The sequence below is a fragment of the Salvelinus fontinalis genome, chromosome 34 (assembly GCF_029448725.1).
Source record: "Salvelinus fontinalis isolate EN_2023a chromosome 34, ASM2944872v1, whole genome shotgun sequence".
NCBI lineage: Eukaryota > Metazoa > Chordata > Actinopteri > Salmoniformes > Salmonidae > Salvelinus > Salvelinus fontinalis.
In genome coordinates, this window is record NC_074698.1 from 26029449 (window position 1) to 26045933 (window position 16485).

A 16485-nucleotide genomic window follows, 5' to 3' on the forward strand; every position below is an offset into this window, starting at 1 on the left:
CAGCACAACAAGGAGAGTCCAAAAATGTCTTGTATGCTGCTGCATAAATTATGTAATATGACAGGGAGATATGTATACTGTTGCTAAGAAAGTAATACTAAGTGTATGTTGTGTAGTAAGCTGTTAGTAACCCATGTGCCTTACCCTAATCATTTGGTCTATTTACCCCTCTTAATTTCACCTACTGTTCTGACTTGGTGGTACACATGTAGCCCCTAACCTGTTTTAGAGAAATGTAATCATCGAATATTGGAAGAGCTTTCATTGTCTGCTTATATGCCCCCTTTATTTATTATATGGTTCTGACTTGTTGTACAGGGAGAACACTGTAAGAACAGCCCATGTTCTGAATTCTGTCGCTGTACATTTCAAAAGTGCTCAACAAATAGTTATATTGACTACGTCCGTCCTAGATCGCTCATTAATGTCTTAATTGAAATTACGGATTGCCTCTTATCCGCTTGTCGTCCCCTTATGCCATAGCTTGTACATCTCAATTGTCAGTAGAAACCACATTTGTTTAAGCAAGTCAGCCATATCAGCTATGTTTTTTTAAAAGGCAGTAAATGAGGCTGAATGAAATGTTTAGCTGCCAGACAAGGCTCAGCTGATAGCCAGGTGTATCAGTGGTAAGGTGTTGGGACTGCTGTTGGGACAGATTTAAGTAGGTCCTAACAGTTTGTGGGCTCAAGAAGAGGCAATGGGTTAAACAAGAGGAAATTATGCTAAGCTAAGCTTTGGTTTGGAATTCCCCTTCCTGTAACTATATCTGGCCTGCCAGCCATGTACATACCGTACATACAGTGCCTTTGGAAAGTATTCAGACCCCTTGACTTTTTCCCTATTTTGTTACGTCACAGCCTTATTCTAAAATTGATTAAATCGTTTTTCCCCCTCATCAACCTACACAGAATACCTCATAATGACAAAGCAAAGACAGGTTTTTAGAAATTGTTGCATATTTATATTGTCGGGTGTGTGCGTACTTGTGCTGAAGTCAGGTGCGGGAGAGCAGAGAATTGTGAACAGGCGCACACTTTATTTCGGCAGGAGAGATATACAGACTGAGCAACCGTGTCCAAAAAACCTCCAGCCAACAAGGCAAAGTGTATAATGCGCAAAACAGTCACAACACATCAAATGTATACAAGCCTAGTGCGTTCAAAAACACATAACACACAAACAATCTTCCACAAAGACATGATGGGGGAACAGAGGAATAAAGACATGTAGTGTAATTGGGGAATGAAAACCAGGTGTGCAAGGAACAAGACAAAACAAATGGATACATGAAAAATGGAGCGGCGATGGCTAGAAAGCCAGTGACGTCAACCGCTGAAAGCCGCCGAACAAGGAGAGGAGCCGACTTCGGCGGAAGTCGTGACATATATATATATATATTGTGGAAGGACCACCAGAGGGCAGACTGGACTCACGGATAGTGGCCCAACTAGGCATGTGAGTCAAGGGGACCTGAGGCAATTAAGCACAGCTGATGGTATATAATGACCTATTATCTTTTCCCTACAAGAGAGAGGAGGGAACCAGCAAGAGGGAGGAAAAACCTATCTCTGGAAGATGGCTACCAAGAGAGAGAAGCTAACAACGAAGAACCATTAAGACGGTGACAAAAACATGACTTTTGTTGTAGTTTAAAGATAATTGTGTTCCTGTTTCATCTGGAGAAGAAATTTATGTTTTTCCTTGGGAGATTTTCATTGATTATGTTGGAGTGTTTGTATTGACCAAAATCCCTCAATAGAGAACTGTGTTCAATCAAGAAAACCTACTCCTGACTCGTTTATTCCACCTTTCCGCTTTAGAGTGACGCCAAATTACTTGGTCCGCTCACTATATATATATTTTTATATTACATTTACATAAGTATTCAGACCCTTTACTCAGTACTTTGTTGAAGCACCTATGGCAGCGATTACAGCCTTGAGTCTTCTGTGTTTGGGGAGTTTCTCCCATTCTTCTCTGCAGATCCTCTCAAGCTCTGTCAGGTTGGATGGTGAGCGTCGCTGCATAACTATTTTCAGGTCTCTCCAGAGATGTTCAATCAGGTTCAAGTCCGGGCTCTGGCTGGGCCACTCAAGGACATTCAGAAACTTGTCCCAAAGCCACTCCTGCATTGTCTTGACTGTGTGCTTAGGGTCGTTGTCCTGTTGGAAGGTAAACCTTCGCCCCAGTCTGAGGTCCTGCGTGCTCTGGAGCAGGTTTTCATCAAGGATCTCTCTGTGCTTTGCTCCGTTCATCTTTCCCTCGATCCTGACTAGTCTCCCAGTTCCTGCCGCTGAAACATTCCCACAGCATGATGCTGCAACCACCATGCTTCACCGTAGGGATGGTGCCAGGTTTCGTCCAGACGTTACGCTTGGCATTCAGGCCAAAGAGTTCAATCTTGGTTTCATCAGACAAAACAATCTTGTTTCTCATTGTCTGAGAGTCTTTTGCTGCCTTTTGGCAAACTCCAAGTGGGCTGTCATGTGCCTTTTACTGAGAAGTGGCTTCCGTCTGGCCACTCTACCATAAAGTCCTGATTAGTAGAGTGCTGCAGAGATGGGAGAACCTTCCAGAAGGACAACCATCTCCACAGAGGCACTCGAGCTCTGTCAGAGTAACCATTGGGTTCTTGGTCACCTCACTGACCAAGGCCCTTCTCCAATTGATCAGTTTGGCCAGGCAGTCAGCTCTAGGAAGAGTCTTGGTGGTTCCAAACTTCTTCCATTTAAGAGTGATGGAGGCCACTGTGTTCTTGGGGACCTTCAATGCTGCAGACATTGTTTGGTACCCTTCCCCAGATCTGTGCCTCGACACAATCCTGTCTCGGAGCTCTACGGACAATTCCTTCGACCTCATGGCTTGGTTTTTGCTCTGACATGCACTTTCAAGGTGGGACCTTATATAGACATGTGTGTACCTTACCAAATCATGTCCAATCAATTGAATTTACCACAGGTGGACTCCAATCAAGTTGTAAAAACATCTCAATGATGATCAATGGAAACAGGATGCACCTGAGCTCAATTTAGAGTCTCATAGCAAAGGGTCTGTATACTTCTGTAAATAAGGTATTTCAGTTTTTTATTTGTGTTATGAGAATTATATTCTCAATGTTCATAAACTGAACTTCAATTAAACTACTCGGTCTGTTACCAATTATTTGTAGGGTTCTTGTTGAAATGAAACAGACAGAGGCCAGTCTACAATAGTCAGAATGTTTATTTATGAGAGCTCTCCTTATCATTTCCCATACATTGGTTTATATACCTCTCATTTCGTCATAAATGTCCCTCCTCTCAGACAATATAGTTCACAAGTCTTCTCCTTGTCATATATTGCCTGCCACCTGTTATACAATCTACTACAAGCCCAAGGTTTCTCCCCTCCCTGGGTGGGGAGACTTCCTTCCCTGTTATCAGTTCCACAGTGGTCACAAGTTGTCTGACACAGTTCCTCTTCTCTTATGGACAAACATTCTCCATCATTATACAGAGACAGGGTAGAATTCTGTTAGTTATAGTTCTATGTTAAATGTATACATAATTTAGTCATTATTCATAAAATTCATAACAATTTGCAATACATTTCTGAAAACTATTTAATCCATTTTAGAATAAGGCTGTAACGTAACAAAAAGTCGAACAAGTCAAGGGTTTTGAATACTTTCCGAATGCACGGTACAGCTGCAATATCAGTGGCTGTAGTTTCTGCAAACCCTCTCTGGAGGAGTTCTGGGAGCAGCATGGCTCTGAAAGAGGTCCTTCCCACTTTAAAAAAAATACTATACTACACACTGTAGTATCCCTTGATCATGTGTAGGACTTAGTATTGTAAAGGCAGTCAATGTTGTTCTCCCCCTTAGACGAGAAGGAGCATGGATAGGACCAAGATGCGGATTGAGGGAAATAAGCCATCTTTTAATGAAAAAACAGCAAACAAGACACTACAAACTACAAAACAACAAACGTGACTAACCTTCAACTGTCCTGTGAGGACACAGGAACAAACACCCACAAAACACCAGTGAAACCCTGGCTGCCTTTGTATGACTCTCAATTAGAGACAAACAATACACACCTGTCTCTAATTGAGAATCATACTAGGCCGAACACAAAACCCCACATAGAAATACAAACATAGACAAACCCACCCAACTCACGCCCTGACCAACTAAAATGAATACAAAACAAAGGAAAACAGGTCAGGAACGTGACAGAACCCCCCCCTTAAGGTGCGAACTCCGGGCGCACCAGCACAAAGTCTAGGGGAGGGTCTGGGTGGGCGTCTGTCCACGGTGGCGGCTCTGGCGGTGGACGAGGTCCCCACCCCACCATAATCAATCCCCGCTTCTTTATCCCCCTCCCAATGACCACCCTCCCACTAACCCCACCTAAATGAAGGGGCAGCACCGGGATAAGGGGCAGCACCGGGACAAGGAGCAGCACCGGGACAAGGGGCAGCACCGGGACAAGGGGCAGCACCGGGACAAGGGGCAGCACCGGGACAAGGGGCAGCACCGGGACAAGGGGCAGCACCGGGATAAGGACCAGCACCGGGATAAGGGGCGGCAGGTCCTGGCTGAGGGACTCCGGCAGGTCCTGGCTGAGGGACTCCGGCAGGTCCGGGCTGAGTGGCAGCTCCGGACTGTAGGGCAGCTCCGGACTGTAGGGCAGCTCCGGACTGTAGGGCAGCTCCGGACTGTAGGGCAGCTCCGGACTGTACGGCAGCTCCGGACTGTACGGCAGCTCCGGACTGTCGGACGTCTCTGGCAGCTCCTGACTGGCGGGCGTCTCTGGCAGCTCCTGACTGGCGGGCGTCTCTGGCAGCTCCTGACTGGCGGGCGTCTCTGGCAGCTCCTGACTGGCGGGCGTCTCTGGCAGCTCCTGACTGGCGGGCGTCTCTGGCAGCTCCTGACTGGCGGGCGTCTCTGGCAGCTCCTGACTGGCGGGCGTCTCTGGCAGCTCCTGACTGGCGGGCGTCTCTGGCAGCTCCTGACTGGCGGGCGTCTCTGGCAGCTCCTGACTGACGGACGGCTCTAGCGGCTCCTGACTGACGGGCGGCTCTACTGGCTCGGGACAGACGGGCGGCTCTAATGGCTCGTGGCAGACGGATGACTCAGATGGCGCTGGGCAGACAGATGGCTCAGACGGCGCTGGGCAGACAGATGGCTCAGACGGCGCTGGGCAGACAGATGGCTCAGACGGCGCTGGGCAGACAGATGGCTCAGACGGCGCTGGGCAGACAGATGGCTCAGACGGCGCTGGGCAGACAGATGGCTCAGACGGCGCTGGGCAGACAGATGGCTCAGACGGCGCTGGGCAGACAGATGGCTCAGACGGCGCTGGGCAGACAGATGGCTCAGACGGCGCTGGGCAGACGGGCCGTTCAGGCACCGCTGGGCAGACGGCAGACTCTGGCCGGCTGAGACGCACTATAGGCCTGGTGCGTGGTACCGGAACTGGAGGTACCGGGCTGAGGGCACGCACCTCAGGGCGAGTGCGGGGAGAAGGAACAGTGCGTCCAGGGCTCTGGAGACGCACAGGAGGCTTGGTGCGTGGTGCCGGAACTGGAGGCACCGGGCTGGAGACACGCACCATAGGGAGAGTACGTGGAAGAGGAACAGGGCTCTGGAGATGCACTGGAAGCCTGGTGCGTGGTGTAGGCACTGGTGGTACTGAGCTGGGGTGGGAAGGTGGCGCCGGATATACCGGACCGTGAAGGAGGACACGTGCTCTTGAGCACCGAGCCTCCCCAACCTTACCAGGTTGAATGGACCCCGTAGCCCTGCCAGTGCGGCGAGGTGGAATAGCCCTCACTGGGCTATGCAGGCGAACCGGGGACACCACCTGTAAGGCTGGTGCCATGTACGCCGGCCCGAGGAGACGTACTGGAGGCCAGATACGTTGGGCCGGCTTCATGGCATCCGGCTCGATGCCCAACCTAGCCCTCCCAGTGCGGCAAGGTGGAATAGCCCGCACTGGGCTAAGCACGCGTACTGGGGACACCGTGCGCTTCACCGCATAACACGGTGTCTGACCAGTACGACGCCCTCTTACTCCACGGCAAGCCCGGGGAGTTGGCTCAGGTATCCAACCCGGCTTCGCCACACTCCCCTTTAGCCCCCCCCCCAAGAAATTTTTGGGTGAGCCTCTCGGGTTTCCAGCCACTCTGCCTTGCAAGCGCCTCATAATGCCGCCTCTCCGCTTTCGCTGCCTCCAGCTCCGCTTTGGGGCGGCGACACTCCACTGGCTGTGCCCAGGGTCCTTCTCCGTCCAGAATCTCCTCCCAAGTCCATTCCTCTTTTCCCCATTGCTGTAGTTCCTTTTCTCTCTCCTCAATCCGCTTGGTCCTGTTGTGGTGGGTGTTTCTGTAAAGGCAGTCAATGTTGTTCTCCCCCTTAGACGAGAAGGAGCATGGATAGGACCAAGATGCGGATTGAGGGAAATAAGCCATCTTTTAATGAAAAAACAGCAAACAAGACACTACAAACTACAAAACAACAAACGTGACTAACCTTCAACTGTCCTGTGAGGACACAGGAACAAACACCCACAAAACACCAGTGAAACCCTGGCTGCCTTTGTATGACTCTCAATTAGAGACAAACAATACACACCTGTCTCTAATTGAGAATCATACTAGGCCGAACACAAAACCCCACATAGAAATACAAACATAGACAAACCCACCCAACTCACGCCCTGACCAACTAAAATGAATACAAAACAAAGGAAAACAGGTCAGGAACGTGACAAGTATATCATTTTGTAGTGTCAGCTAAAACACTACAGTCCACAAAAAAAGACTACAATTTTTAAACTGTAGTAAATACTACAGTATTTAATTCGTATAGACCCTGCACATTCCCCTCACCCATATCCCAATATGTGGAACCCGTAAGTGAAAAGCCTACATGCCAAGTATAGACTTTCTATCTATCCTTTTGTTATGGAAAATTTGCTCTTTTAGTGTTCCTCAAGAAGATGCCTCCACTTCTGTGTCAAAGATAATAAAACAGAAACACTTTAGCACTACTATCACACCCTGATCTGTTTCACCTGTCCTTGTGCTTGTCTCCACCCCCCTCCAGGTGTCGCCCATCTTCCCCATTATCCCCTGTGTATTTATACCTGTGTTTTCTGTCTGTCTGTGCCAGTTTGTCTTGTTTGCCAAGTTAACCAGTGGTTTTCTCCTAGTGCCTGGTTTTTCCCTCATCCTCCTGGTTCTGACCCTTGTCTTTCCTGACTCTGAGCCTGCCTGACCATTCTGCCTGCCCCTGACCTCCAGCCTGCCTGACCATTCTGCCTGCCCCTGACCTCCAGCCTGCCTGACCATTCTGCCTGCCCCTGACCTCCAGCCTGCCTGACCATTCTGCCTGCCCCTGACCTCGAGCCTGCCTGACCACTCTACCTGCTCCTGACCTCCAGCCTGCCTGACCATTCTGCCTGCCCCTGACCTCGAGCCTGCCTGACCATTCTGCCTGCCCCTGACCTCCAGCCTGCCTGACCATTCTGCCTGCCCCTGACCTCCAGCCTGCCTGACCATTCTGCCTGCCCCTGACCTCGAGCCTGCCTGCCTCCCTGTACCGTTTTGGACTGACCTGGTTATGAACTCTTGCCTGTCCCCGACCTGCCTTTTGCCTACCCCTTGGACTATAAAAGATATCAGAGCTCAAACCATCTGCCTCCTGTGCCTGCATCTGGGTTTCACCTTGTATCGTTATAACTACAGTAAATAATGTAGTATATACTCTTTTTTACTACAGTATTTATATTATAATAAACTGTAAATACTACATGAAAGTCTGCAAAAACACTACAGTGAATACTATAGTATTCCTACCATAGTATACACTGTAGTATTTTTTTCAGGGAAAGTGTGCTGTATTTTACTACTTAATGTAGATGTCTGAAAGAATTCTATGGGCTAGGAGAAAGAAAACCTAATCATGAATTGCCGTTTCTTCTGGCCCATAGACTACTTTAACAATACATATTTTTTGGCAAGTATCATACCAAAACAAGCAACCTACTGTACAACGGTCTCTTTCTTTGTTGGTGGCCCACTCTTTGATGGTATGCACGTCTTACAGAGTGTGACTTTAAAGTTGGTCTCTTCAGTCAGCTATATTGTAGTTTTGGGTGAACAGCCATAAGTTGGGTCAGTTGAATGTCTGTTATTGGATGGCTGTGTGTGTGGGGGGGGGGGTGGGGGGTCTGTCTGTAGGTCTGTCTGTAGGTCTGTCTGTGTGTGAGAGAGAGAGATATGGAGAGAGAGCTGGAGAGAGAGAATCAGTATCTGGGAATCAGTACCTGGGAATCAGAAGGGATGTGCATGCTACTCTTCAGAGGGGTCATCCTATGTAAAATTGTTCTCAGTTGATATATACTTTTTCTGTGAAGTGATAATGTTCTGTTCATGTGTAGATAAAAAAATTGCTGCGCAAATGAACTGTTCACTTGTGGATTCCCCCTTCTCCCATTCAATGCCACATTCAATAACACTGGATTTACAAATATTTTGAGAAAAATGTTGTCCGAGGGGCGAAACCTTACAGGCCATAGGTTCAGGTCACTGTAACCATGTCTGAGGCAACTGCAGCCTGTTATAGACACATGCATGCAGTAAAGAGCCGTACATTCAACTCCAGCTCTGAGGTAGAATGGAGGCTAAAACTCTCCAGGAACACGTGTTCTCCTGCTGTGCTGTATGTACTGAGGTCTTCACTGTCCCATTGGACCTCAGCTGCCAGACCTGTGGCTGTAGCTTCTGCATACCCTGTCTGGATGAGTTCTGGGAGCAGCAGGGCTTTGAAGTATGTCCTATGTGCATCATCAAAGACCTCCTCAGAAACCTCCACAGAGATAGTGTGAGGAACATTGGATCAAACTGTCACTCTTCTGTGTCACTGACTTGCAGCCTATCTTTTCTGAGTGTCCTCTAACGGGGCAGTATGTGAACCACAGGGTGTATCCCATTAGAGGCACTGGAGCACTACAAGGTATGCTTAAAGGAGCAGTTTGTTATGGTCTGTTTCACAGTAACATTTGATGTTACTTTAATGTGATTTAAAGTAACATCCGGACAACCCCCCCCCCCCCCCCCCCCCCAAGTCAATACTTTGAATAGCCATATTTTACAGCAATTACAGCTGCAAGTCTCTTGGGGTATGTCTCTATAAGCTTGGCACATCAAGCCACTGGGATTTTTGCCAATTCTTCAAGGCAAAACTGCTCCAGCTCCTTCAAGTTGAATGGGTTCCGCTGGTCTACAGCAATCTTTAAGTCATATCACAGATTCTCAATTGGATTGAGGTCTGGGATTTGACTAGGCCATTCCAAGACATTTAAATGTTTCCCCATAAACCACTCAAGTGTTGCTTTAGCAGTATGCTTATGGTCATTGTCCTGCTGGAAGGTGAACCTCATTCCCAGTCTCAAATCTCTGGAAGACAGAAACAGGTTTCCCTCAATAATTTCCCTGTATTTAGCATTCCTTCAATTCTGACCAGTTTCCCAGTCCCTGCCGATGAAAAACATCCCCACAGCATGCTGCCACCACCATGCTTCACTTTGGGATGGTTTTCTCAGGGTGATGAGCGGTGTTGGGTTTGAGCCAGACATAGTGTTTACCTTGATGGCCAAAAAGCTACATTTTAGTCTCATCTGACCAGAGTAGCTTTTTCCATATGTTTGGGGAGTCTACAACATGCCTTTTGGCAAACACCAAACGTGTTTGCTTATTTTATTTCTTCAAGCAAAGTCTTTTTCTGGCTACTCTTCTCTAAAGCCCAGCTCTGTGGAGTGTACGGCTTAAAGTGGTCCTATGGACAGATACTCCAATCTCTGCTGTGGAGCTTTGCAGCTCCTTCAGGGTTATCTTTGGTCTCTTTGTTGCCTCTGATTATTGCCCTCCTTGCCTGATCCGTGAATTTTGGTGGGCGGCCCTTGCTTTGCAGGTTTGTTGTGGTGCCATATTATTTCCATGTTTTAATAATGGATTTAATGGTGCTCCGTGGGATGTTCAAAGTTTCTGATATTTTTTTAGAACCCAACCCTGATCTGTACTTCTTCACAACTTTGTCCCTGACCTGTTTGGAGAGCTCCTTGGTCTTCATGGTGCCGCTTGCTTGGTGGTGGTGTTGTAGACTCTGGGGCCTGTCATAACAGGTGTATATATACAAAGATCATGTGACCCATAGATTGCACACAGGTGGACTTTATTTAACTAATTATGTGACTTCTGAAGGTAATTGGTTGAACCAGTTCTTATTTAGGGGCTTCATAGCAAAGGGGGTGAATACATATGCACACACCACTTTTCCGTTTTAAATTTTTAATTTATTTTTAAAACAAGTAATTTTTTTCATTTCACTTCACCAATTTGGACTATTTTGTGTATGTCCATTACATGAAATCCAAATAATAATCAATTTAAATGACAGTTTGTAATGCAACAAAATAGGAAAAATGCCAATGGGTATGAATACTTTTGCAAGGCACTGTAGATATTCACTTGGGCTGCTATTCAATTTCACTATAAAGTTCACACTTGATTTACAAAGCTTGGAGTAAAATAAATGTCAGAGGGGCGAAGGCTCACAGGCCAGCGTAACCATATCTGAGCCACTGCGGCCTATTATAGATGCATACCGGAGTCCAGCTCTAGCTCTGTGGGAGAATGGAGGCCAAAGCTTCCACTCTCCTGGAGGATGATGATCTCTCCTGTGCTGTATGTAGAAAGGTCTTCTCTGTTCCCGTGGTTCTCAGCTGTCATACCTGTGGCTGTAGCTTCTGCAATCTCTGTCTGGATGAGTTCTGGGAGCAGCAGGGTTCTGAAATATGTCCTCTGTGCATTATTGACTACCCTGGAGGTCCTCAGAGAATGTGTGAGGAACACGGGGACAAACTGAAGATCTTCTGTGTCACAGACCTGCAGCCTATCTGTGATTATCATTGGTCAGTTGACCATAAGGATCACAAAGTGTACCCAATAGCTGAGGCAGTGGTGGACTGCAAGGTAAGCCGCGACAGCAAATCTATTTAGTGTTTAAATCTATTCCCAGTGCAGGAGTTAATCCTTGTGGGCTAACTCCCACTACCCAAACTATTAGGTTACTATAATAATAGTTTCGGCAACCAGAATGCACACTCAGCTAAATGCCACTAAACTTTAATGACTTCGTCCCCAATAAATAGTCCCTAAGTGCGCCCAAAAGTGTTGCTGTTTTGATGTTCCTCTTATAAAACCCATGATTCTGATTTGAATGAGAGCATCAGGCACCGGAAAGCTGGACAGAACAACAAAATGAATACATTAAAGGGATAGTTTGCTTTTTTTTTAAAGTTTGGCTTATTTTCAACTTCCCTAGGGTGTTGTTTCCACCAAACCGTTTTTAAATGAGCTTGCTGGTTATTTAGTAACATCCAGAAACAACACCCTAGGTTGAAAATGAGCTAAACTTTTTAAAAAGCAAACTATCATTTTAAGACATTATAGGTCTTACAAATGCATTACAACCACATCATAATGCATCATACCTGTAGGCTTTGGGTAAAGTGTTACCAACAAATGCAGGATAGTAATTTACAGTGACTTAAATTGACTTTTTTAGGTAAAAATAGAAAAGAGTAGATTATGGCCCGTTTGTACAACAATTTAGTATTTTAAGACATCTTGGACCCTGGGCTGTTTTTAGGACAGGGATTTGTCAAATGTTAGACCCAGCACTTAGTCAAGGCTAAGTTGGACTGTGGAAAACTTTGCAGGGGTCAGTGGAGGGGTATTTTCTTACCCTCCTCCCTCCCACCTTAGACATTCTCTCCGTCTATTAATACTCACCGTCTTCCCATCTTTTCTTGGTTATTGTGTTTCTTCCCAGATGGACCGTATCATTCTTATGGAATACGCTGGCCCCACCAGTCTTGTGACTCATTAAATTAATATTGCATCACCCTCATCAAAATGTTTTTGGCTGTATAAGGCAGACCCCCTTGCATCATCACTCTGACGTGCCAATCTCCCCCCTTTCCAACAGCACTGATCTCAGAACACTGCATCAATTAAATGGGACTATCACTCGCTCTCTGGTCTTCCTTCAAAGATATCTGGTGGATAGCTGTGATTTATCATGCAGTGGGAGGTGTTTATTTGCATATCCACTACTCAAGCAGATGGAAGCCCTATGGACGTATTCATTTCCTTTAAGCATTCAAGTTTAATTGAGGTAGACCCCAGAGAACCCCGGCAACAGCGGTGGGAGGAGCATAGTAACCTTATCTGACCCTGCTGCTTCTCCAGCCCTGTTTTAAAAACCTGACAGGCAGAATGGCATCCAGGCACCGCGAAGAAAATCTCTCCTGCCCCCTCTGTGGAATTATCTTCAACCAGCCGGTTGTGCTCTCCTGCAGACACAGGTTCTGTAAAACATGCCTTCAAGACAGCTGGAGTACCCAGGATGGTGAGGACGACTGCCACTTCTGCCCTCTATGCTGGAGACGTTCCTCAATGACTGAGATTGTGGTAAACACCATTCTGGAGAAGACCTGCGAGTCCTTCAGGAAGGAGATGAGCAGCAGGAATAACCCTATGGGGTGTAAGGAACACGGAGAGACACTCTCACTCTTCTGTCTGGACGATCTGCAGCCCATCTGTGCTGCGTGCCAGACGTCGGCGGTACATAAGGGGCACAGGCTCTACCCCATTGGGGAAGGTGCACACGACTGTAAGGTAGGCGAACACAACCTTGGTTGTCTTCACTATGCCATCAGTGTCACTGTCACTGAATGTGTCTCATCAGCCATACCCTCGCTCTTAACTTTGCTTGTCAGAGGGAAACTAACTTTCATCTCTACGTTCAGTCTCTTCTAATCTCCGGCTGCCATCCTTTACCGCCCGCATTGTCAAATAACTTGCCCAAAACTTTCACAAGTCGCTAAACCAGCAGCACTTCTTTCATCATGAACAGGAATATATTACTTTTTAAGTTTTTTTTGTTTGACAGTTTTGTTTTGTAAAAACGTGTGTGTTATAGAAACCATCTTTGACACAGTGGGATGGTTAACAGGGGGGTTTGGAAAAGTTGATCATTCTATTAATAGATTCATATGTTGGGTTGGTCGATGCTTGAGCCCCTGGGAGGAATGAAACCAGATCCCAGGTCTCTCAAGTGTACCCCTCTACATTCCCCTCCTCCCCTGGCCCACCAGCTGTCTTTGACCCTGTTTTAGGAACAAGACACAATTTAATGTTAGAATTTAATACTCAGACAACATCAACAGAGCATGGATCATGAGCTTGAGTGTGCCTCAATGCAGAAAACTCAATGTCCAAACTTTCCACATTGCTTTGGCATGTTGACTTTCTGAATCTGTGTGTAGTCTTTTGTTTCATCATCGTCTCCACCCTCTCTGTCACTCAGTCACATGATCCAGACTCTATTGATGTTGCAGTGGCATTAGCTAGGTCCAGCTATCAATTGATCTGGATCTTCCAGTTAAGGGGGTATTGGGAACTTTTACACATGCAGCTGAATGCTGTGATGGGGCTGCGATGCAGCGGTACCTGACAGATGAAACCAACAAATTGTGCTGTTGACAGCCTGGCTTATGGCCAGCCTGACCCTGTAGTATGTGTTAAAGTGTAAATATCTTGCCATTACATTCCAGGAGGAACTCAAGACTGCATTGACCCCATTGAAGGAGAAGCTGCAGCTGTTCAAGAAGGCCATGGTCGTCTGTGATCAAACAGCAGAGCACATCAAGGTGGGGTATTGTATTTCTAGCACTTTAAACAGATTTTGATGGCGTCCTTTCTGGATCAATACATCTTCTAACGCTCATGGAACCCATCATCAGTAATGTAATCTGGGTTCATTGAGTGTTTCAGGTCTTTCATGTCTAAACATGTCTAATTCCAGAACCAGGTTGAGCATACTGAAAGGCAGATAAAGGATGAGTTTGAAACCCTTCGCCAGTTCCTGAGAGATGAGGAGGCAGCCAGATTGAATGTTCTGAAGGCAGAGGAGAATCAGAAGAGTCTGCTTCTAAAGGAGAAGATTGAGGAGATGTCCAACGAACTGACGTCCCTCTCAAACACCATCAGAACCGTAGAGCAAGAGATGAGGTCTCAGGACATCCCATTCTTACAGGTATACATAGTATGAAGTTAAACCCTACTTACAGTACAAAGGGAATTCCCAAAACAAAATAAAGACAAAAAATATAGAAACATAACATGCATGTGGAATATTGTAGCTGTCCATCTAAAAGTGATACATTTACTTGCTTTTCAGAACTACAAGGATATCATCAAGAGGTAAGTGGAGTCAGGAATAGCTATTCGTTTGACCCATGGGTTGATGTCATGAGCTAACAGAGGCAAAATACAAAAATAGACAGAGACCCATACTGTCTCACTATCATGTGCCCATAATATACTAATGAAAACAGTCATCTAGCTAGTGAATGTGGCAGACACATCTAAGGCTAATGTGTGTTTCCAGATTCAATTATTATCTTAACTTAGGCCTAGAATCAATCAGATCAATCTTTAACCAGCGATAGCCAACACCTGCATTGCTGATGTTTTGGCGGTGTCGAAGGTGTAACTGTGTTGGAGCTGTCAAAATGGTGAGCAGATGCTCTTGATCAAAGTCAAAAAGCCACACCCCCCCCCACTCACGTTGAAAGTTTAAAATGAGAAAGTTTAGGCAATATAGAAATAATGACACTCAAATAGAAAATCATAAAACTAAATAATAAGGATTTGTATCAGCCTAATTCAGGTGTAGATTACATCTCAAACTCCAGTATTCGAAATTGTAAACAAGGTGACTCCGTGCAGCCAACAGCAATGTCCACTTTAGGTATAATGCCAGGAGCCGCTTGTGTATTTAACAGCTCTAACACAGTTCCACCTCTGACAGCACCAAAACAACATCTATGTGGATGTTGGCTTAAGCGTAACTGATTGAATAGAGCCTTTAAAGGTAGACTCAGCGATATGACGCAGGTGCACAAAATAAACAGCATACAACAACTAAGAGCGTTGAAGCGCCAGGCTATACTTCTTAGCTGTTTTGGTCCCTACCACGCTCTAACAGCATGAAGCGAACTCATGCACACATAGATACTGTGTGAAAGTCTTGCATCTCGCTTATCGCAATATCTGCGGTGCTGCTCGTGGCAATGTCATTTCACTGAGTCTACCTTTAACAAAAACAGATCATCATGTTAAAATGAACTTTACTTTGACACAAAATAGCAATAAATATGATACAATCCATCATACATCAATTTCATGGTAAAAGAAGATATATTTTCGCTGGAATAATAGACAGGATATGACTCATCACTGAATGTCGTCATTCCAGAACCTGGCATATGCCGCTGGATCCAAAGATGATTCCTGGAACTCTGATTGATGTGGCAAAGCACCTGGGTTCTGTAAAGTTCAACATCTGGGACAAGATGAAGAGCATCATTCAATATAGTGAGTATTAATCAAACATGAGTCGGTAGAAGTGACTGTACTTTTTCCTCACAGGAAATAAAGTTATTCTATATATTTAATTTAATCTCAGTTCTGCCCTTTCTATCATCTCTGTCTTCCATTTGAGGCTTATCTCTTCTCCTCTCTCCCCAGGTCCTGTGACTCTGGACCCCAACACAGCCGCTAGCTGCTTCATCCTGTCTGAGGATCTGACCGTGGTCCAGTGCTGCTCCCAGGTCTTCAAGCTCCCAAACAACCCCGAGAGGTTTGACATCAGTGCTGAGTTACTGGGCTCTGAGGGGTTCTGCTCTGGCCGCCACAGCTGGGAGGTAGAGGTAAAGGCTAACACATACTGGGTGGTAGGCGTGGCCAGCGAGTCCATCAACAGGAAGGGCAAGCACGTGCTGACGCCAGCCGAGGGCTTCTGGACTATACGCTTCCGCAACGGCGAGCACAAGGCGTGCACGGCACCGTGGGCGCCCTTGACCATGATGAGGAAGGAGCCCCAAGTCATCAGGGTAGTGTTGGATATGGACAGGGGCAAGGTGACCTTCTTTGACCCCCGGGAGAGGACGCCCCTCTATACGTTTACAGACCTCATCTCACCCCGGGTGTTTCCTTACTTCTGCACTGCATGTAAGGAACACCCTCTGAGACTGCTGCCTGTCAGGCTGTCTGCTGCTGTGGTGCTCTAGAGGGCTCCATGGGGGTTCATTACTAACAAGCAGCAAAGGCTCAGTTACTTGCAGATAGATCCAGTTGTGTTTACCACCTAGTCCTAGATGATGAAGGCTGATCACTTGGAAGGGACAGTCTGGAATAAAGCATGTAATGGTCTTATGTTTGTGAGTATTGTGTCTACAGATGATATACACTGAGTATACCAAACATTAGGAACAACTTCCTAATATTGAGTTGCACCCCTTTTGTCCTCAGAACAGCCTCAATTTGTCAGGGCATGGACTCTACAAAGTGTAGAAAGCATTC

The 16485-nt window shown here is 46.4% G+C and overlaps 1 protein-coding gene across 1 annotated transcript; it reads left to right on the forward strand.

Moving 5' to 3' along the window:
* The first annotated feature begins 12223 nt into the window (after positions 1 to 12223).
* On the forward strand, positions 12224 to 16338 carry LOC129833621 (zinc-binding protein A33-like). The gene is made up of 6 exons (XM_055898319.1): positions 12224 to 12735; positions 13674 to 13769; positions 13925 to 14155; positions 14300 to 14322; positions 15380 to 15498; positions 15652 to 16338. The coding sequence occupies exons 1-6, from the start codon at positions 12334 to 12336 to the stop codon at positions 16191 to 16193; spliced, it is 1413 nt and encodes a 470-aa protein (XP_055754294.1). The 5' UTR covers positions 12224 to 12333; the 3' UTR covers positions 16194 to 16338.
* The last annotated feature ends 147 nt before the right edge of the window (positions 16339 to 16485 follow it).